Source organism: Lutjanus erythropterus, chromosome 10, assembly GCF_056507025.1.
Source record: "Lutjanus erythropterus isolate fLutEry1 chromosome 10, fLutEry1.hap2, whole genome shotgun sequence".
NCBI lineage: Eukaryota > Metazoa > Chordata > Actinopteri > Lutjaniformes > Lutjanidae > Lutjanus > Lutjanus erythropterus.
In genome coordinates, this window is record NC_139326.1 from 27607062 (window position 1) to 27628438 (window position 21377).

A 21377-nucleotide genomic window follows, 5' to 3' on the forward strand; every position below is an offset into this window, starting at 1 on the left:
TAATGACCTGCAGCTTCCCTGAGCCACATGCTGAGAGAGTCACTGAGACTCCTGCCTCTGTAGGAGTTTTTCATACTATGCCAGCATGTATCTTTGCACAACCTGCAGGCTCAATGACTTTCTTTGTGCTGTTTGCCTTGTCTTGCCCTAATATTTTATGAGGGAAAACAAAAAGGCAAAAAGCCAGAAAATATCACTTCGGATCAGATTCCAGTTTATATTTTTAGAGCTCAGCAAATTAAAGATCCCTTACAGACATGTTTAAGACACAGTCTGAATAATAATTTGTGTCAGATTGGCTTTTCCACAAAAAAGTTCAATTAACTCATCATAAAGACCTAATATTACATCTGCCCTGTCTCCCTTATTACAAAATCGTGATTCTATGAATATGCAAATGCTTTTCCATTATTTTTCATTTCAAAAGTTTAACTACAGCACTTCAAGATGTCTCACACTTCACTGAAAAGTGTCACAGTTTCTGCACTGGAAAATTCAAGTTTCCACATCACCATATGTGAAAACAGTCTTCTAGTGTCAAACTCTACATCATCATACATCATTTTGCACAGTGAATTTCAAATATCCAACTTAAGTAGTAAAATTTTATATACGAAAAACAAAAAACAAAATGAAAAAATTAACATAAAAATAAGGAATAAGAGCTCTATTGTGCTCACAAACGGACACATACAAAGACAGCTGTGGACACCATGGACACCTATTAATTCTGTTTATACTACTTTCTAGAGTCCACTTGCAGGATGTGTTCCACACATGTGGACAAGCCTGTGGACAAGTCCAGTCACAACAAACTGGGGCTACACAGATGTTCACACAGAGCCGTTATGTACACCCCCTGATGACGACATTGTCGTCACACTGACCATGGCACACCTGCTGAAAGTATAATAGCAAGGTCAGCCTCATTTATGTACAAAAATTAATATGTCCATTTCAACTGATGAAACCATCACTGCCCACATATTTACATGCACTCTTTATGTTGGCATGGATGTGGTCCAGCATCAAGTTAGCAATAATAAATTAAAGTTACATATGTAATGTGGTTAGATACATAAGTTACATATGTGAATATGTAATATGCTTTTTTACGCCCCCTTGTAACAATCAATCAGTGATTGTCTACTGCCATGTGTATCTCACGTTTATGTTTACTACAAATGATAAGTAAATGAGGTCAAGGAAGGCCCAAGACGAAGGCCAGGAAACTTAAATTCTGGTGGCCCAAAGGATAATATGATATAGTTCAATACAAGTAGTTCCCTGGGTAATGCTTCTTCCATTGAATATGATCAATAAAGGGTTCCCAGCTCTTAGAAACTTGGGGTGGACATTTGACAGAATTTCTTCAAGGTACAGACGAGTGCCAAATGCGTTTTTTAATGGAGGGGGACTTGATAAAGACCTCCAGAGAAACCCACCGTCATCACTCACTTGACTCTGCCACACCTTAAGGACGTCTTATCAATTAGGAGCTGATAAGTTGTCATTCCTCTCCTGAGAAGAGTTGAGTTTCTCCGCAGGCTGAGCCAGAGGAGGTTTATGTCAGAAGGGAAGAGTTGCAGTGCCCTTTTCGTGGAGGACCACAGGACAATTTGTCATGTCTTCATGGACATTAGTGTCCGTGGTCCCCTGCCCCACATTCTTTGGCAGCGGAGCTCTCATCACTGTCCAAACTTAATACTGTGGACAGGAGAGGAGTCCCACGTGATGTTTTTGCCCAGGTCACGGTCCAGTGGCACTGAGTAGTGCGTAGCCTTCTTTCTCCGTCGCCCCCTCCTTCCCCTCTCCTACAAGCATTTATCTCTCTGCATGGTTTTGGCAGCGATGTGCTTTTCCCAGCATTTAGCCAGGAGAGGGAGAGAAGGAGGGGAGAGGAGGAGAAAAGGAGGCCTTTTCAAGCAGGGAATGACGGACGCTTTATTAAAAGAGGCAGGGCCTTTTGAGAGGCTGGCCCCTCCGCGCTCCCCCTACCCCCGTGTGTCTGGCCCATTGTCACGGGGCGGTGGCAGCGACCCCCCCGCCAGGCGCTTTGTCACTGTAAGTCACCTCACAGACTGAAACAGACCCACTGTGAAAAAAACACACCCATTCTCCACAGTAACTCTGCGCTATTCTGGTATCGGCTGGTCCGTGAAGAAAAATGATTGTCTGGCTGTCACAAAACATACAGGAGACGCCGAGATGGGCGTGACGTGTGGCGAGGACGGGACAGCAGAAAGGACGGATAAAGTTAGAGTGACACCGAGTGCAGGGGTGCAACAAAACCTGAGAGGTGGAGAGGAGAGATGAGGTGTAGAGCAGAACACACACTCTTAGAAATAAAGGTTCTAACTAGAACCATAAAGGGTTCTTCAGCTTGGTACCATACCAGCACCCTTGAAGGTTCCTATTAGAACCTTCAGCCCTTTCAGAGAGTTCTACTTAGAATCCAACATAAAGGATTGTATCTAGAACTATCTGTGAAAGGTTCCATCCAGACCCCTCTCAGAGGTTCTACAGAGAACCCTTCTATGGTGTAATGGTTCCTCCCATAACCCTCTCTGGTGGTTCTATTGAGAACCTGGACAACTTCCAAGGGTGCAAACAAGAACCCACACTGGGAATTGTATCGAGAACCATTTTATATTCCAAAGGTTTCATCTAGAACCCAGCAAGAGGGTTGATCAAGAACCTTCCCATATTCCTTCAGTTTTATTTTGAAGACACTTGTGGGGGGTTCTACCGACAAAGTTTGTATATTACAAGGGTTATACCAAGAACCTTTTTACATTATGGTACATAAAATCCTAAATGAAAGTCCTTGAAGAACTCTTTCCTCTAAGAAAGGGTTGTTACTGGAACCCTTAAAAGTCTGACAAAGAACCGATAACAAACCCTTTCTGCAAAAAAGGGTTCATTAAAAGCAAATGGTTCTGGGTAGAACATCAGCCCTTCAGGAAGAACCTTTTTGGAACCCTTATTTCTAAGAGTGTTGAGTGTGATGGAGAATAGAAGACGAAGAAGAAGAAAAAGATGGAGATGAGGGAGGAAAACTAAAAAGAGTTTGAGGCAAGAAAAATTAAGTTAGAGAAGCTGGAAAAGTAGTCAGGATGTAGTCATGGTGAGTGTGTGTGTGTGTGTGTGTGTGTGTGTGTGTGTGTGTGTGTGCCCATTTGTTTTTGGCTGCGTGTGTGAAATGTGTGTCTTTAGATACAGGCAGCATTCCTCCAGAGATAAACCCCTGGGCCCCCCGTCCCCTCAACCCCCACCCTCTCTAGACTCTCCACCCACCATGCTTACTCAAGTGTGTGTGTGCCTGGGTGTGTGTTGGTGTTTACGTTGGACGGGGGTCTGCGTGCCCTGTACGGCGGCACTCGCAGGGGGCAACAGAAAAGACAGCTGTGAGTTTGAGAGAAACAGAAAACGTAAGAAAGCGAGAGTGGAGGGCCAACAGGCATGCCAGTCAAGACCGTCACTTTTGGAGTGAGTACCACCATCTCTGTCTGCTGCTGCTCTCCGTCTCCTCTTCACCTTCCTCCTCCTTCTTCAACTCTTCTCCTGTCACTCTCTTGTCTCCTCAGATTATCTGTACACTTCTCTGCCGCTCTGATTTTATTGCTGTCTTTTTGTGCAATATTTTGCTCTGCTTGTAAAACTCTTGGTTGCATTTTCTCAGATGTAATGCACCTGCCAACGCTCCCTTTATCCTTTCACATCAGACAGTAACAGGCCAGTACTTTTGTCACTGGCTTTGCTCCCAGTCTTAAATCTATTTCTTTCATCTTTACTTTGTCTCGAACACATGAATATTGATGTGTTGGTATTTACTCTTTGTCCATTTTGTTCAAGCTCTTTTTTTATTTATTCAGCACATGCCTAAGTGTTGGCTCTCTGGTTGCAAATGTATACACATTCTTTACTCAAGTGCAGATACTTGTGTACTGGTAAAAGCAGAAGTACTGATTAAACTTCTTTACTCAAGTAAAAGTGGAAAAAGTACAGGCTCTGAAATGTATACAAGTATGAAAGTAAAAAGTAGGTCTCTGAAGGACATTTTCTGCGCAAAACTCACTGTTTTGTCTTGTTAAAGTTTTGCTACGACTGCTGTGCGCAATATGCACTAATGGATACACAGCGAAATCATCTTTTCTATTTGTTATTGTCCCCAGAGGTGGCAAAAGTACACACATTCTTTACTCAAATAGAAGTACAAAAAGTAGAAGAAGTAAAAGTGGATGTACTGATTCCACTTTTTTACTCAAGTAAGTGAAAAATGAAGTGGAAAGTATAGCTATACATAAAAAAGTCACCTGAAACAAATCCAAACCCAAACAGATCCCTGCTAGTTATTTTTAATTATTTTCATTGGTCTGTTTTTAAAAAATCTTTTTTATCTATGTAAGTATGGACTAATCAGTGAATAAAGGAGGAAAAAGTGATATATTCACTGCCGAACTGAAAATAAGTATAGTATAAAAGTAAAACGAAGTACTCTGAAGAACATTTGTATCGGCTGTTTCTGTTTCTGAACCTCACATTTTCTCCGTGGTCAAATCTCTCTCGTCTGTTTCGTCTTGTTACGTCTGTCTGTTGTGCATGATATGCACCGATAGATACACCAAGGAATCATCTTTTCTATGATTTTGTCTCAAAGATTTAGATTGAAATCAGTCGTGATGTTGGGAAGGCAGCGCACAACGGTGCAAAAAAAAAAAAAAGCTGAATTCCCCTCCGCTGCACTAAAGTTGAAGTAACGAGACTGTTTTGAAAATGTAAGAAGTAGAAAGTTCAGATACTTGTCAGAATATTGCTATGTTTATTATTATTTATTGTTTGTGTGTACTTTCTTTTATACTTTTTATATGTGTATATGTTGGATATTAACTACAAATTGGGCCGTAGTTAATGCTGTTTTTCCTTTAGTATATCATTCGTGAGTTGCTGTAACAATAAATCTATCCTTCATTTTTACATTCTCTGGCTGACACTGATCACAATGTTACGATTGTAGTAGGAAGATGACATCGTCCATTGGCCCAACCTTATTTCAGATCGTCTACTTCTTCAGTTTTATTCAAGTAAAGAAGTTGGATCAGCACTCTACTTTTGCCAGAGTATTTTTACACAAGTATCTGTACTGCTCTGTACTTCTAGTAACAAAGTATTTGTGCTAAGCACCGTTCTTGTTCTCCGTCTGTTCACATAAACTGTTTTGGAGACTTTTCTCTGGCTCAGCTTTTACTGCCTGCCCTTGTTTTCAGTCCTGAATGTGCCCTCGTCTTCAGGAATGACACTGACAAAGACGAATGAGAGAAAGACTGAGAAAAAGATGCAGGTCACGGAGATGTAAACATTGGTCCTGCTTAATAAAAAAAAGTGATCTGTCACTTGCTGAAAAACTATACTAAAGTAAAAGTACAATTACTCCCATAAAAAATAAAGTAAAAGTGAAAGGTACTTTTTGAGAAAACTTAACTAAAAGTAAAAGAAAGTACCTGGTTAATAAATAACTCAGAGTACATATTGTTTTTGCATTCTAATATTTTTTTAGGGTGTTCTTACATTATGAAAGTAAGGTTCATGTTGAAGTTGAGGAACATGAAAAGCACTTGTTGCTTTAAAAAACTGCTTTTTTACTCGTGTGTAATTCGTTACTAGCCATCCCTGGCCATTTGTGAAATATCAACTAACATGTTAAGGTTTTAATTGAAGATAATAGTCATTGCTCACAGACCCAAACATGACCCGTTCTGATCAAACTCATCAGACTGAGGCTCCCACAGCAACATGGGAGGGAGCAGCTTGAGTATCTTTGAAACTTGCGATGCATGTGTGTCCAAGATTAGTCTAAGTGCGTATTGGTGTGGGTGTGTATCGTGTTCTGTTTTCCTCTTTAATCTTGTTTTTGACTTCGTTTGTTGCTCTGTTTGGTGTTCAGATTGTAGGATGTCAACCAGGATTAGCTGTGGTGAGTAAACTAGAGGTCAGTAAACTGATTAGTGGGTCAATTAATGAGAGTCTTTCACTGAAGACGATAGACTATTTAATCTACTGATGGTGACACAGGGCACACGCTCGCAAGGTGGCTGCCTGCTCGATGTGTGTGAGCGCTAATTTTGTGTCAACCGCAGTTTACCTGAAATAACAAAAGAGGTGGCGAGTTCTCGTTGTAGATGATGCAACGTGTGGAAATGTGCCTAAATCTGTCTGACGGTGAGCTGAAGTCAGTTTTTAGAAGTAGTGGTTGCCAGTTACAGTGGGTTTTTTTTTCACTTCTTGCAGGATATGATCATTGCATCATTTAGTTTCTCCATAAGATTAGAGACATTTTCAAGAAAGCAGACCATCTGGCCAATAGGGATACGACTAGTGATTATTTTCATTCCTGATAAATTGTGTATTCTATAAAATTTCAAAAAAGTAAAAAATGCTCATCACAATTATCCAGAGCCTAAAGTAATATCTAATTGTTTCTTCTGTCCAACCGACACTCCAAGACCCCACAAATCTTCATTTACTATCATAAATCACAAAAAAGCTACATATCCTCACATTTAAGAAGCTGAAACACCAAATATTTGACATTTTTATTGAAAATTGACTGAAACAATTAATAGATTATCAAAATAGTTGACAGCTAATGTTCTTTCAATCAGCTTATCAATTAATCGACTAATCGTTGCAGCTCAGCTATGAGTAGTTGCTGTTTTTCCACCTCTTGCAGTATTTTATCATTGCATCACTCAGTTGCTCCCAAAGATAAGAGTAATTTGCAAGTAAACAAACCAAGTGTCCAGTGGTGAATTTAAAACATGTTTGTGAGAAGTAGTGGGGGGATTATTTGCATCCTTTACGTAAGTTAAAGTAGCAATGCAGCAGTGTATAAATACTCTTTTACAAATAAATATCCTAAAATGTTAGTGATGAAAGAAGGACTAAGATCTTTTACTTGAGGAAAACAGAAATACTAAAAATAATCTGTTGCAAGTCCAAGTACTGTATTCAAAATGTTACTTAAGTGAAAGTACCGAAGATTTATCAACAGAACATATTTAGAGTATCAAAAGTGAAAAAACTTAGAACAGCTCCTTTAATCTTGTTACATTATTATAGAATATCATGTTGCTCTGTTTTTATCAGTGACAAATACATGTAGGCAGCATTTTTTTAAATATTGTAGCTGGTCAACATGGAGCTATTTTTGACTACTTTTATCCTCTGCTGGATAGTTTAATCTATAATAAAATATATTTTATGGACTGATCAATTGTTTTGTCACTATTAGCCGTCAAATAAATGCAGTGTAATGTAAGTGTAGAAGTAGAATATAAGTAGAAATTTGCATAAAAAGGAAATACGCCAGCAAAGTAGTTACCTTGAATTTATACTTAAGCACAGTAGTAGTAAATGTATTTAGTTTCTGTCCAACAGTGCCAAAAAAGAATATAGATTTCAGATTAGTTCAATATCTGAAGTTACTTATATTCTTATATATTCCTTCTGTTCCTCTTAACGGTTATGTTCTGCATAATAACTGTTACTGTGCAGCAGGACACAGGATGTTTACCATATCTTGATCCTATCCTTTATATAGGTTGCAAACCCTATCTCCTCCTTATGGCCTTCACCCTCTTTGTCACCCCTACAAAAGATCACAATAACCATGACAATCTCATCTTCAGGCGCAGAGGCTGCAGCAGGGACATATATAAAGAGACAATCAGTGAGAGACAAACAGAGGGACGCAGAGAGGGGGAGGCAGGCAGCGAGTGTGAGAAAGTAAATAATAAAAAAATGGGACGAGACGCTTCTCCACATAGACAGACAGTCAGATTTACATACAGACAGACAGACGGTGTTGAGTGGGGGAATGTAACAGCTTCATCCGCTCGCTTGCTTTGCTTCCTGTAAATGTGTCCATAGCTGAACGCTCCCCCGGGTCTCAGTCTGACTGACTCTACACTTACAATCCGGAAACATCCCGCTGCTGCCTGCTCAACCTCTTCAAACAGGCAGCCAGAGAGATGAAGGAGGCAGAGATGGAGGCAGAGATGGAGGCCCGAGAGAAAAAAAATGGACGAGGAGGGGAAAAAAAAAAAATCAATTTTAAAACAAATGCAAGTCAGCAGAAAAAAGGTGATGAAATGGCTGTTTAAGCACTCTGCAGTGATTTCCATATCCGGTGTTCAATATTCCCCATAAAATGTATAGAAACCAACCAATCACACTGTTAGTTTAAAGGTCCAGGTACCTTAGAATGCAGGGCTCAACAATAAGGATTGCCTGGTTGCCCGGGGCAAGTAAAATGTCATACTGGACTAGTAAATCTGGCCACTCACTTCCCTGACTGGAAAAGTGGTAAAAAAAAGAATTGAACTATTATACTAGTTTGATAATTGATTAACCATTAAATTAATTTTTCTTGCAAAAATCGAAGAAAATGCCCAAATGAGACATTTAAAGCTACTACAAGGAGTTTTTAACTGGTTATGAAACAGTCTAAATTCGTTACTGATGCCTCTATGTAAGTTTACAAGACCATAAGAAAGAAATCTGGCTTTTTTCTAAATAGCTGTTCTTAATGCCTGCCACCGGGTCGGATTCTCCTTGAAATCACATGAAACAAGACTGTTTTTACATTTTCCCAGGAGAAGTTACAGTAAGAAGTGAGTAAGTCAGTTAAAAAGAAGCAGGAGGTGGTTTTTCTTAAGATTCTACTTTTAGGTTATATTTTGTGGTTGTTATGGTGAAAACAGTACTGCTTTTATCCATAGGGGCCTCCTACGTCAACAAAATAAAAAAGTTGCTTGTAGTAGCTTTAAAGACATCGCCTTGGACTGAATTAAACATGACAATTTACTTCAATCTTTATTGTTATTTGATAATCGCTAATCAATTAAGCAGTTTGTACAGGGGCAAGGAAAAATTGATTCTGGGCAAGTAGATTTTTGACTCTTTCTCCGTTGAACTCTGGAATGTGATGTTTATTGTATATCTACTGGTCCTTTACAGTAAGTATATGTAGATATTGAGTTCAGAAGGGAGAAAATGGCAGAGTTTGGCATGCTTGCACAAATTTACATTGTTTAAAGTTCAGGAAAATTGTTGCAAGTTAAGCAGGACTTCTTGTGACATGCTGAACATACGCATGCACCTTATTTTCACCTTTCTGCTGGGTGTACAAATAGCTGTGGTGGCTCTTAAAATATTTATGATTGCACCTGGCGCTGTGTCTGCAAATTCATGTTGTTTGTGTGTGTGTGTGTGTGTGTGTGTGTGTGTGTGTGCGTGTGTTTGCGTGTATGTGTGTGTGTGACAGAGAGTGTGTGTGAGAGAGAGATGGACTCTGTCTGCACATTGTGTGAATTTTATGTTAATTTAAATAGAAATGCTGAGATTCTCTGAAATAGATAATAGGTCGACATCCAAGTAGATTCTGCCTGGATCTTTGGCAGAGAGATTCTCTCTGCATTGACATTCAGTGGACGAACTCCAGGATTTGTCTCTTGATTGCATTAGCAAAACAGTCTTGGCTCGCTGTTTGTCACAATGAGACCTGTTCAGACAGAGTCTAACCTGTCTAGACTATTTGGAAGGACATGAGATACTCAAACCAGTAGTCCGGTGGTAGACTGAATGGGTCAAAAGATGATTAAAAACGACATGTATTTCAACGTTACGCAGCATTTTTCTTGCAAAATACTTAACACTTTCAGGCTGGGCTGCAGCTAACAGTTATTGTTATTATCGATTAATCTGCCTCTTATTTTCTAGATTAATCATTTGCTCTGTTAAATGGCCAAAAATTGTGAAAAATGCTCATTGCAATTTCTCAGAGCTCAAAGTGATGTCTTCAAATTGCTTCTCTGGTCTCCATTTACTGTCATAAATGACTATGAAAATAAATTATCAATTGTCGGCAGGTAATTTTCTTTTGAGCGACTAATCAATTAATCAACTAATCATCGCAGCCCTACTTAAGGCCTCTAAAAATCCTTCAAATGAAACAATCTGTGAAGGAACAATTGTTTCTATGTCATGTTGAAATTATGGCCCTAAGCTGGATGAGGCTTTACAAGTAGATATTTCTCATTTAGTTTGGAGGTCCTGACAGAAACTATGAAGTAACTGCAAGTGGGCAAGATGCCTATTTTTGTTTTATCTGTAGGAAAATAGTATTAGTGGGTATAATTAAATGTAAGGCAACAATTCATTAAACCAGAAATGGTGTGTCATTGCCTTTGGAGAAACTGGAGACAACATCCTTTCCTAAAAAAACAAAATATTCCCCCTGAATTTTGTCTTCTTGCAGTTTAGATAACCTGTCTAGACTGTCTGGAAGGACATGACACACTTAAACCAGTGGTCCAGTAGTATCACAAAATAATTAAATGCATTAGAAAGAAAAACCTGCACATGAAACAATCTGAGATGGAAAAATGGTTCTTTGGGTGAAGTGGCTGTATGTCACGTTCATATTAAAGCCTTAAGCTTTGATGAGGCATTACAGGAAGGGCCTGACTGATAAATTATTTTGGGGGCAGATGCCAATAACATATTAGGGAGTAAAAACATTTCTATATCGACATGTTGGCTGATATTGTAATTACTCCTTATATGTGCTATAAACGTAGCAATATACAATAATTCAGGCTGCAACTAACAGTTATTTTCATTGACGATAGAACTGTTGATTATTTTCTTGAGTAATCGATTAGTTGTTTGGTCTATGGCTGTATGAAATCCCATAAAATGGTGAAAAAGTCTCAGCCCAAAGCCCTCAAATGTCTTGTCCACACATGTATTTAGTTTCCTGTCATAGAGTGAAGAAATGAGAAAATATGTGATGACAATTGTGTAATCCCATTTTATTCGTTTTTTTATAGATTAAACAATTAATCATGAAAGTAATCAGAAGATTAATAAATAATGAAAATTGCAGCCCTAATAAACAAATTCACCTGAATTTTACCTGCAACTGACATAACAGAAATAATTTTAATGCTCTGAGCTAAATACTAAAAGCTGGTTTGTTTTCTGTATAGAAGCAGATGTAAAGGAGGTAAGTGTGCTTGCAATATAGCATTACAGTATGTGGAAGTGATCTTGCAACAGTGTTTGTATACAGCCTCTGTAAAGAGACAGAAGGGAAACACTTTATACACAGATTGGATTCGGGTGGAGAGAGACAGCATGCAGAAGTTACAACAGCCATATTCAAGCCCACAGAGCTTTCTCAAATCCTGAGCTTTACACAATTTTAACACATTGACTGCTACTTTCTAGTCTCCAGCCTTCCCATTCACAATGTCTTATTTCTCCCCCTCACACACACAAACACACACTGATTCCATTCAGAATCGTCACAAACACACACACGTAATCGATCTCTGTGAAAATGACGATCCCTCAGGTGCAGTCGTCTGTTGCAGAGGATCTTATTGGTCGGGATCTCAGGCATGCCTTTTCTTTCACACGCGCACACGTACGTATACATTGAGTTTTCGAACACTGCAGTCCACGAGCGAGGGTGGTGATGTCATTCTGTCTGCTGCAGCAGCAGCAGAGGAGGAAAGCGAGGGGAGAGAGAGGCATGAGAAGCGAAGGGATGAGGAGGGAAAGAAGGCAACAGGAAAGAAGAGCTGAGATAAAGACGAGGAGAGGGGAGTTCAGGGCAGAGGATTTTCTGTGATGAGATAAGGGAATAATTTGACTTGGTAATTTTGAGCTTCATTATGAGGAGCCGTGCACTGTCTCAGCCGGAGGACAGTTGCATGCACGTTGCACGGCGACAGTGTGTCCTAATATTGCTAATGTTAAGCGTGGAGCCGCTGAACAGGTTATTGTCTCTTTCTGTTGCTCCAAACAGTTTGATTAATGTGCTCGCTCATTTTTTCTGCTCAGCCTCCAGAGCCCGAAGCCTGTCCTCTCTCAGAAACACACACATTCATCTAAAACAGTCCAGCAAGACGTAGCAGAGGAGTTACCACAGAACATTTTTAGACTGTGACATGTGCACTGCACCTGTTTACGTCTGAGTTAGTAGATGGGTGTGGTTCCCCTGCATCCTTATCTCGATGCAACACACGTCCACTTCTTGACGCAAGCAGATACACACAGAAACATGCAGGACTGACCAGCAGGAGAGTAAATGTGCTGTAACCCGCAGCGACATCTAGCTCGAGTCTCTCTGGGGGATTCTAGTGTGAGTCTCTGTGGTCTTGTAAACTTCAACAGGCTTGTTTCTGGGAGGCAGTGAACTGAGACCGGGTGGGGGGGCAGTGGGAAGCCAGCAGAGGGGCCTCAGTCAGGGTTCACCATGGTGTTACCATGCCACCATTTGCTGTGGGACCATCTATATTGTGTGAGGTTGTGTGCCTTTGCATCAGCTGTATTTGCTTCAACTCTGATGAAAGGATTTTTCTTGTGTAACCATGGTAGAGTCTGCAAACATTTCATGCAACAGAACATATATACCTGTATAAAAAGATATTGATTGTCTGGTCTTTGTTTAAAACCATAATATGTAACATTTCTGCACTAAAATGACTATCTAAAAATGATGTTGATGTTCAAACCCAGAAAAATGTGTGATTTATTCATGGTAATGATGTGTTTCCTACAAGCTTCATGTTGCTCTAACTTTCAAGAGGGTGAGGAAGGAAGTCAGTGAATGCGACTAATAGAACAAATAAAACGTTATTGCATTACCTCATCCATGAACATGATTTCTATCGAGTCATGTCAGATAGATTTTTATCAGCGATGGTGGTTATTTAATCATGAAGATAACAGCTTCCATGACCCCACATCAAACTACGTCCGTTGTTATTGTTTTAATGTGAGAGAGACACCTAGTGGCAGAACTTACACACAACCTGTTGAATTCATACTCAAAACAAACACTGTCCCCTCTTGCGGTGCAAAATGGTATTACAAGACAGGATGGTCCGGTGCTAGCTGGTTAACTTAAGTCAATATTTTGTGCAGCACAATACATACACATCATTGACATAGTGACAGTTGTTATGTCTAAACTATCTGTTGTTCATTTTTTGTTAATTTTTCGATGTTTGGACAAACATGCTTGCATATAGCTCTGTTAATAATTTAATTATTTTTTCTTCTGTATATAGAACACACCTCTAAGTTTAACAGTAGGAAGAGTGATTGATGTTACAGTGATAGAATAATTATTTTTTATTATGAAAGGTTTTCTTATGTAACACACTTGCAAGTGATTTGGCCTCTTGAAGACAGTCTGACTGCAGTATATAATACGGCTACATATCTCGTGTGTACATTTTCCACAGTCTCATTCACAAACATTCATTTGTGTAAACTTGTGTGCTGTTTTGGGATGGTGTATCTCAGTATGGTTAGAGTGACTGGAGTGACAGGTGTGTGTGCGTCTGTGGAAGGATAGGAGGTGTCCTGGGGTCAGTCTGTTGCTCCGAGGGAGGAGGTTTGTGGTTTTTAATCTTCTTCAAAGTGAAAGGGAATGAGAGAGTCTATGGGAGAGGGAGAACATGACTTACCAAGACAGCCTGACAACTGTGAGTTCATAAAAGTGTTATCTGAAACGCTGGACAGTTAATGATGCACTGAAATGCTTTTTATACTTATCATGCATTTTCATGTTAAAGTAGTTACCTAAATATCCTACAGAAGTGTTATTTGCTTTACAGAATACCCAGTGTATTTTCTCTTTGTGTGTGTGGGAATGTCTCATCAGTGTTTAGCGTGTCAGCATGTATGTGTGTGTGTGTATGTGTGTGTGTGTGACTCAGAGGCTTTGTACTGCAGAGTAGTATGCCTGTCAGTTGTCTGTGAGCAAAAGCTAAAAACAAAAACATCTTATGTAGAGAATGACAATGACTCAGAGGCAAGTGGCTCCCTGCATGAGTCAGTGTACCCACACAAAAGCTCAGGATTTATTACTTTACACCCCGGATGCTGCACACTGTGTGAAGTTCATCTGATAAGTGGAAACTTTGCCGTTGCATAAATTTCATCTCTGTACCAGATTATGAGCAACAAGAATCACAGACTGGCAGATAATTCTCTGCTACTTGAGTCAGCTGGAACTTTTCCTTTCACAGTTTTCTGTTTCCCTGCCATCGCCCCTACTTTTCTCTCTTTTTTTTTAAGGCGACCTCTCTCTTTGCACAGCACTGTGCCATTGGTGTCATGCTGAGGGTGTGTTGTGTCATTTGTTGCTATGCCTCTACTTCAGGCATGTGGATCCTTTCTCTTGCTCTCTCCCTCTCTGTCAAAAGAGGACCAACAGCCCTGTCACAACAATAGACAACACAGCTTAAAGCAGCGTGTTATGAAGTCGAGAGAAGCAGCTTGTTTGCTGTGGTGTTTTGGATTGGAAAATGCTCCTGTGTGTGGTTTATTAATGAATTTATTCCCTGCGTTTGTGTGAAAACATATCCGGGATGATTGGATGGCTGATTGTTTTCCTGACCAGCATGTTGAGATAGGTGGTTAGATGGAGGGAGGGAGGGGGGATAGAGAGGAGATTATGTAAATGAAATGAAAAAGTGCAGGGTTTGCCGCAGTCGAGTTTCTCCCTGTGGTTCTCCTGCTTTTCCTCCTCTCCCTCGCTCTCCCCCTGTGCCGCATGAGTGATCCTGTTTCAGCAGCACCCCTGCCTGCCTGCTTGCCTGGGAGAGGCATGAAGCCCTCAGACACAAACAAAACACAGACAAAAACACTAGACGTGCCATGTGCCGGCCCGTGAGCCAGAACTCACCAAACCCTCCTCTCTCTCTCTCTGTCTCTCCTTTCTCCATTCACCTTCTTTCTCTCTCTTTCATTCAGACACACATAAACTCCAGAGTCCAGACAAAGAGCCGACAGTCCGCTGGTCTCAACAGACACTCCAGTAGCTGTCAGGATTATCACACTCACCTTATCACCTGAGTAGAGAGCAGTGGAAAGACTTGTGAACAAATTTGTAGAGGTTTTGTTGAGCAAACAGCCAGGAGTAGAGCTGGGTATCTTACTTTCCAGTTTTCTAAAAATTAGTTTTGACAAAAAGAAAATTTCATTACACATAACATACAAATGCTCACTTTAAAGGAAGAAGTTGTTCGTAGACCTGGGAGCAGCTGGAGAAACTGTTTTCACCCTGCACATTTTTTTCAACCTTAATAACTGGACTAAAATATAGAAACTGATGGAATATCTGTCTGTCTGACTATATGAAAAAATATACATAACTGTCCATCTTAGGTATTGAAATTTGGTAAACAATGACAAGGCATTTTTTGATATTCAACAATCTGATCAATACCATAAAACTACTGAAGTCCGGTACTCAGTCCAAGCCAGGGGTGGTTTTGGGGCTCAAGGCAAACAGGCACGGGTGCCTCTACATCCCTTGTTCTCCTTGTTCTTTTTCACTAATGAGTCATGAAAATAGTTTTATTTATTGGACTGTGGTGGATGAAATGATCTGGTGATATGGCAGTGGATACTTCTGTATCTCTTGCCAGATGGCAGCAGGGTCAACAGTCTGCGTCTGGAGTGAGTTTTGTCATTTGGTATCCTCCTGCTTCCTCCTTCTTTCAGCACTGCTGTGGTAGCTTTGCTTCATTTTGCAACAGTCTGCACACCACATTGAGCTGTTTGTTTACATGAGTATCGGTTAAGGTACTATTTCGGCACAAGTACCTTTTTAAGAGTATCGTATTAGCAACGCTATCTGAAAAAGCCCAAACCCTAAATCACACCCTCCAACACACATTTCCAGTGTGCAGATGCAGATTTTCACACTGCACCGTCCAAAAACCATCCCAAGGGCGGAGTGACATGAGAGGAAAACTGATGGATTGCTACTGAACGGTTTCAGTCGTTCAAAGTGTCTCTATAAATGAATATTAACCATGTTCTGTCTCCCTCTCCATTTTCTCTCTCTACTCCTCCACTTTATGTGTCTTTCACTTTCTCTTCTACCCCATATCCCCCTCCTCTTTCCCTCTCTCTCTGCCCTGCTCGCAGGCAGATGCTGGCAACAGTTTTCTCCGAGCGGCCCGTTCTGGCAACCTGGACAAGGCCCTGGAACATATCAAAAATGGCATCGATATAAATACAGCCAATCAGGTGAGAGAGCTGCACATTTACTGAAATCCAATTGGTTGAAGTTAAAGCTTCAGACTGGCAGGCTCAGTGGTATTTATTTATACTATTCTTGGCTTTTTATTCTTGTCAGGCAATTTTTGCTTATCTGCAAAACTGGTCATCAGTTGTTCTGTGTTGTAGTGTTTGGCAAGAAGAGAAACAGAAATATTTTGGGAATTTATGAGTATTCATGTGGCACTGATGGCCCACAGTCGAGTCCTGCCAGGATTTAGTCTTCTGTCTTCCTGTTTGTTTTCTGACTGATTAAATTAAAACTCCGGAGGTGGATGGACTGCCCACCTCTCATTCAAAAAAAAAAGAACAGCATTGTGTGATGGGACAGACAGTGCCATTTAGCTATTTTACAAACAGTGAAATGTTTTTAGGGCTGTCCCCAACTAAAGATTTTCCTTGTCAACTCATAGTCATTATTTTAGGCCATAAGGCCTTGTGTCCACAGCATTTTTATTTTTTTTTGCAATTGTTCTGCAGCAGCATGCAGCCGAGTCGCCTAGAGAAAAGGAACTGCATCCTTTTTTCCCAGTGTTCCACCTACTTGTGCAGCTGCTGCAAGCAATTCTACCTGAAAATCTCTGAACTTTTCGAAAAACCTAGTAGTATTAGCTAGTATTAGGAGCATCATTTTTTTTCATGCAACCAATCATATATTAAGTGGGGAATCATCACTTTTTTAACCAAGAAAGTGGAGGCCAGTTTGGGTTTATATCTTTTTGCTTTGTTTTGTTTTTTTCTGATGTGTGCCAGAGAGCGTTTGTTTTACTGTCTTATGTTCCCTTTCAGCTGATAAGAGTCTTGTTACATTACTGCTGATGAAAACCCAAATTTCCTGATTTTGATCCTTCAAACTAAAAGCTTTTAGATAGCAAAATATCTGAAGAATTTACAGGAAACAAAATGAAGCTAACCAGGGTTTTACAGCCACTTGACTCAAGACAAACACATGGTCGCCCAGATGCAAAGAAATTTTGAAGATATTGTTGTCATAGAAACAAAACCAGTGTGCAGACGAAACCATTTTTTTTTATTTTCGTAACCACAAGATGCTTCATCCCAGTGCTCCATAGCGCCAGCATCTTTTTGCCAGCAAAAACACTATGCTAATCATTGCACATTTATGACATATATTTAAGTAGTAGTCTATTTAATTATTTAAATATTTATGACTAATCAACACAATGGATGATGTATACAAAATAACTTCAACTAAGACTCTTCTCACTGATGGTTTAGTCAGCTATTAGGGGACAACCCTAAATGTTTTTATTCGTAATTTTTATTGGTAATTTTTCAGTTCCAAACAGACAAATGGCTTGCAGTTGTCCTACAGTTTACACAGACCATCTGTAACACCATTTGTTGTATTATTAATTCTATATAAATGTGTTTTGGGGTGTCCAGTGTGCATGTTGTGTCTGATTTGATCACTGTGTTGTTATGTGTCCGTCTGCCTGTGCACTCAGTCATGTACTGTACTGTATATGCATGCTCAGGTAGACTGTTAATCAGTAGCTGAAGGTGGCAGGTAGAGTCTCCAGGGTTTGCAGAGAAGCTGATAAATGTGGCGGGAGCTTCTCCTTCGCCCCACCTCTTCCATCCTGCCTTCTTTATTCTGTCGCTTGTTCCCAGAGTGTCCAGGAAGAGGCAGCGTTAGTGGGGTACGACCACTGCCCTCAGGCTACTGAAACATGGCCAAAATACTGAGTGTGTTAATGTGTGTGTGTGCGAGAGAGATTCCTCAGGCTCATTAATCTAACTTAGTCATGGTTTCCCTTCCATTCACTTACGCTGTCCTCAACATTTTGTAATTATTGCTGGTAATGCTCCTGTCAGCAGGATTTCTATGAGGCTTATTTTTTAGGCTCAATATCTGGCCGCACATAACAACAGATTCATTCATGTGAGGTGACACTGTACAGAGGCCATTACTGGTAAACTCCGTCACTATGATGATGAAGGGAGACACCGCATGGATTAAAAATATTATTACAAGCAGAAATACTGTCTGATAGTCTGATACCAGAAACTTTTTGACTTGTAACCTACGTTCACCTGATTTTTACATAATTTCATTTCATTGATGACGTTGATATTCGTCAAATGAATTGTTGTTTGTTTTTTTTTTCACTGTTTGGTGTTAACTGTCTTTGAGTTTAAGTGATAATCTACAACGCTATTGTTTGATTTGAATCAAGTGACACCTCTGCACGCATTTTACTTTGTAGTTTTGTACTTAAAGCCCCTACATGTGGAATATCTATGTGATTATAATGTGATGATGTGACTTTATCTGTCAAATTAGTCTGGTGTTTTTTTTACTTGCAAGAAAAAAAATATATAAGGTTTTATTTAGACTTCTCAGTATATACATTTTATATTTTCCAAATCATCAAACCAAAGACCCAAAATCTTGATGACAAAGCAAGACAAAACATACAAAAACACACAGTTACTCCACACAAACCTACAAGCTCAGCATCTGGATCTTCATAGCTCATAAATTTAAATTAAATATGTTAAATATAAATAAACATACACACACATCTTTAACTCAGACCATTCTTTTCCATCAAATACTCTCATCTTTCATCCAACAATATGATCCTTTAGACTCCTACCACTCAATTGTTATGTCTTAGGTAGCATCATTGTCTACCTGCCCCACATTCAACAACAAAAGCACAAGCAAACCAATCAAAGAAAGAGAAAACAAACAAAAAAACAATGACTTCAAACCTTAGCAAAAGCTTTAAATAAAAAGACAGTGTTTTTATGCACTTAATGATTTTTATACTTCTCCCCTTATGAATTTAAATTGGGTTAATTTGTTATTTTCAAAGGCAATTGTCTTTTCCATATTCAAAGTAGAAGAGGTCACTCAGAAGAGCGCAGATCTCCGCCACGAAACCCGAAGAATAAAAGAATATTGAGATGTAACCCCTTTGTAATCACCAACATTTTGATTACTAACTGTAATTACATATTTTTTCTTAGTAAGTGTAACAGATTACATTTAGATTTATTTTGTAATTTAATTACATGTAACTAGCTACGCCTCGAACACTGCTAGTAGGAAAGGCTTGTTTTTAGCCTAGTAGTTGTTAATAACATGCAGCCCCTAGCAGCCAGGTGAGAGGAATGAGGAGCTAGCAGTTGGTATAGATTATATATAAGTTTTATTTATGACAAAGATATTTACATTTCTTTTTTACAGTGTAGGAGGGTATGTGGAGTTTCAGTTAAGTTTCTTGAATACAATTCGAAATTACAATTTATGATTGAAAACTGGAACTTATCTCAAAATACACTAATTCATGGATTCACATTATATTTTGCAACATTTCTTGTGAAAACTGGTGCAGTATGTGTTGCTTTCAGTTAAGCTACACTGTCTTTTTCAGATGTTTCCAGCAGATGGCAGCAAAATTAAGAATCGTCTAATTCTACACATAGTGGCTTTAATGTTGCCCAGGCTTAACACACTAATAATTACCCGTATGACGTTCTCAAATTTATTATTACACACACAGAGCTCTAGTGTATTGCAGAATGTCACTGTTTATTTACTTCTCAAATCTAAACAGTCATACGGAGTGAAAAGTTGTGGATTGTCACTTAAACCGCAGTGGTGAGAGTTTTGTTGTTCTGGTTGTGGGATGCTGTTTGTATGTACAGTCTGATGGAGGCTTGACTGTGGCAGCTGTGTGTCTGAGTGGACACCTCCTCTGCCACTCACCAGGACACTGCCTCACTCCTGTCCTCCCTTTATTGTGCCCCCCCTCCCCCAACCTAACAACTTCTCCACTCCGCTCTCTCTTGTACTGTGTTCTAACTCACCTCCTTTTCTTTTTATTTCTTGGTTTTTCCTCCTCCTGTTCCCGTCCCTCCCGTCCCTCTTTCCTGTGTCTGCAGTAGAGTGATGGTGTGCTGTGGTCTCCCCACTCAGAGGAATAATATCAGTGGTGTGGGAAAGGTCCAACCTCACATGTCCTGTGCGGCTGAAGGAAGGCTGTGTGAGGTCAGACCTATCCCACACGGCTCGTATTCTTCCCAGCCACGAGACCAGCGGCCTGCCATCCCCCTCCCGTCCACTTCCTCCCCCCCTTCCACCTCCTCCTCCTCCTCCTCCTCCTCCCGCCATCATTAATCAAATGAAAATGTTCACACCCTGATTTTCATCCCTGTAGACATTGTTTTTGCTAATGACCACTCTGAGAGTGCTGCATGCGTGGTGTCCAGTGTAAGTATTTGCCTGCTCTGGTTTGTGAACGCTTCAGTCACTGTGATTAAAAAAAACAAACAAACTGTTGTTTCATTTGGCATGGCGTACATGTGTTTGTGTGTACATGTGTGGTTATTTCTTTTAGATTAGTATGTATTTGTGTTTATAGTGCGTTTAGGACCCTTCAGTATGAGGTCTGCTCTGCTCTCTCACTCAGAATGGGCTCAACGGGCTGCATCTGGCCTCGAAAGAAGGCCACGTCAAAATGGTGCTGGAGCTACTCCACAATGGGATCGTACTGGAGACCACCACGAAGGTAAAACACCTGAAAAGAAGACTACAGTATTAACTCCTGAGAAAATCACAGATCTCACTTCTTGTCACTACCCTAGCCAAGAAACAATCCCACTCATAACCCTCTGTTCAGTTTGTGTACGGATTAAATTAATTAGATATAAAGCATTGATTAATTATTTATTAATTAATGAGCCTCAGAGATGCTGGTAGGCAGTGACGGGAGTAACGTTACATTCCACTATTAACTTATCAAATTAATATTTTTTTTTATAATTTTTTAAATGTGTTTTATAACTTTTATAATTGCGGCAATAATAATGGGATTGTTACTTTTTACTTTGTATTACCTGCAAACAGTGCAACTGTAGCAGACAGCAGACACTGCAGACGAACGAAGCCTATTTCTCAACCTGTGATCTAACATCACCTGACCTTACTGTGCCTCAAGACTTCTGCTTTTAATCTTAGCATTATACAAACATGTCATCATATAATCATTTATTAACTACTGTAGAAACACTTGATTAACATGCATATCTAACACAGTGGTCCTCTACCGGAGCAGCACGATGGTGCAGTGGTTAGCAGGAAGGTCTTGAGTTCGATCCCCCAGCTGGTTGGGGCAGGGCCTTTCTGTGCAGAGTTTGCATGTTCTCCCTGTGTCTGCGTGGGTTCTCTCCAGGTTCTCCCACAGTCCAAAGAC

The 21377-nt window shown here is 39.9% G+C and overlaps 1 protein-coding gene across 1 annotated transcript in view; it reads left to right on the top strand.

The window, feature by feature from the left end:
• The first annotated feature begins 3283 nt into the window (after window positions 1-3283).
• The window catches only part of ank1a (ankyrin 1, erythrocytic a), a 67888-nt gene continuing 49794 nt past the window's right edge, over window positions 3284-21377 (top strand). The window contains 4 exon segments of the mRNA XM_084728877.1: window positions 3284-3493; window positions 5945-5974; window positions 16018-16119; window positions 20595-20693. Coding sequence (XP_084585003.1) covers window positions 3299-3493; window positions 5945-5974; window positions 16018-16119; window positions 20595-20693 — 426 coding nt within the window. The 5' untranslated portion in view covers window positions 3284-3298.